This window comes from Corvus brachyrhynchos, unplaced genomic scaffold (genome assembly GCF_000691975.1).
Source record: "Corvus brachyrhynchos isolate BGI_N302 unplaced genomic scaffold, ASM69197v1 scaffold30, whole genome shotgun sequence".
Lineage (NCBI taxonomy): Eukaryota > Metazoa > Chordata > Aves > Passeriformes > Corvidae > Corvus > Corvus brachyrhynchos.
Genome location: NW_008235742.1, coordinates 1,335,590 through 1,336,263, shown reverse-complemented (window position 1 = coordinate 1,336,263; position 674 = coordinate 1,335,590). Strand labels below are relative to the sequence as shown.

General features: G+C 64.7%; 1 protein-coding gene across 1 annotated transcript in view; it reads right to left on the bottom strand.

The window, feature by feature from the left end:
- Nucleotides 1–674, bottom strand: part of COASY (Coenzyme A synthase) — a 7,134-nt gene that overhangs the window by 5,119 nt on the left and 1,341 nt on the right. The window contains exons 2-3 of the mRNA XM_017746926.1: nt 374–573; nt 3–76 (exon numbers count right to left, since the gene is read on the bottom strand). Coding sequence (XP_017602415.1) covers nt 3–76; nt 374–573 — 274 coding nt within the window. The remainder of the gene's footprint in view (nt 1–2; nt 77–373; nt 574–674) is intronic.

Below are 674 nucleotides of genomic sequence, written 5' to 3'. Positions count from 1 at the left end.
ACGTCGAAGAGAGTTTTCATGGCCTGGTCGGAGCAGGTCTCCAGCGGTCCCATCAGTCCCACCCCTGCATTGCAGACTGCCAGGCATGGTGCAGTCAGCCGGGCACAGCGCAGTCAGCCAGTCACTGTAGCCCTGCACACCACTGAGTGCCAGAAGGCAGAAATGGGGGGCCTTTCCCTGTTGATGGGCCCTTGGCACCCCCAAATCCATCTCCTGCACCTCTGCCCTGCTAAACACATCCTGTCCCAGCCCTAGGACTGCCTGCACCTCCCATGGTTTAGCATCTGCTCCCGGTGCCCTGGGGAGGGTTGTGACCCCAGAGAGGTCCCCTCAGCCACCCCAGGGACACTGGGGCCAGCAGGAAGAGCCATACCCAGCACATCCAGGCGCTGTCCCTGCACCCGCTGTGCAGCAGCTGCCAGTGAGCGTGGGTCAGTGACATCAAGCTGCAGGACCTCCAGCGTGTCAGGGCTGCAGCCCCCCAGGCGCTCCAGCAGCCGCTCACCCTTGGCCAGGTCGCGCATGGTGGCATAAACTGGGGAGAGAGTGTGGCCACCAAGCTGTGCGGCCAGCACCAACCCCAGCCCACCCCCACGCTCTGTTTTCCTTGGTGAGGCGCTGCCTGGTCCAGCCCAGAGACCAGCTGGGGGTGGTGGGACCCCCCGCGCAGGAAC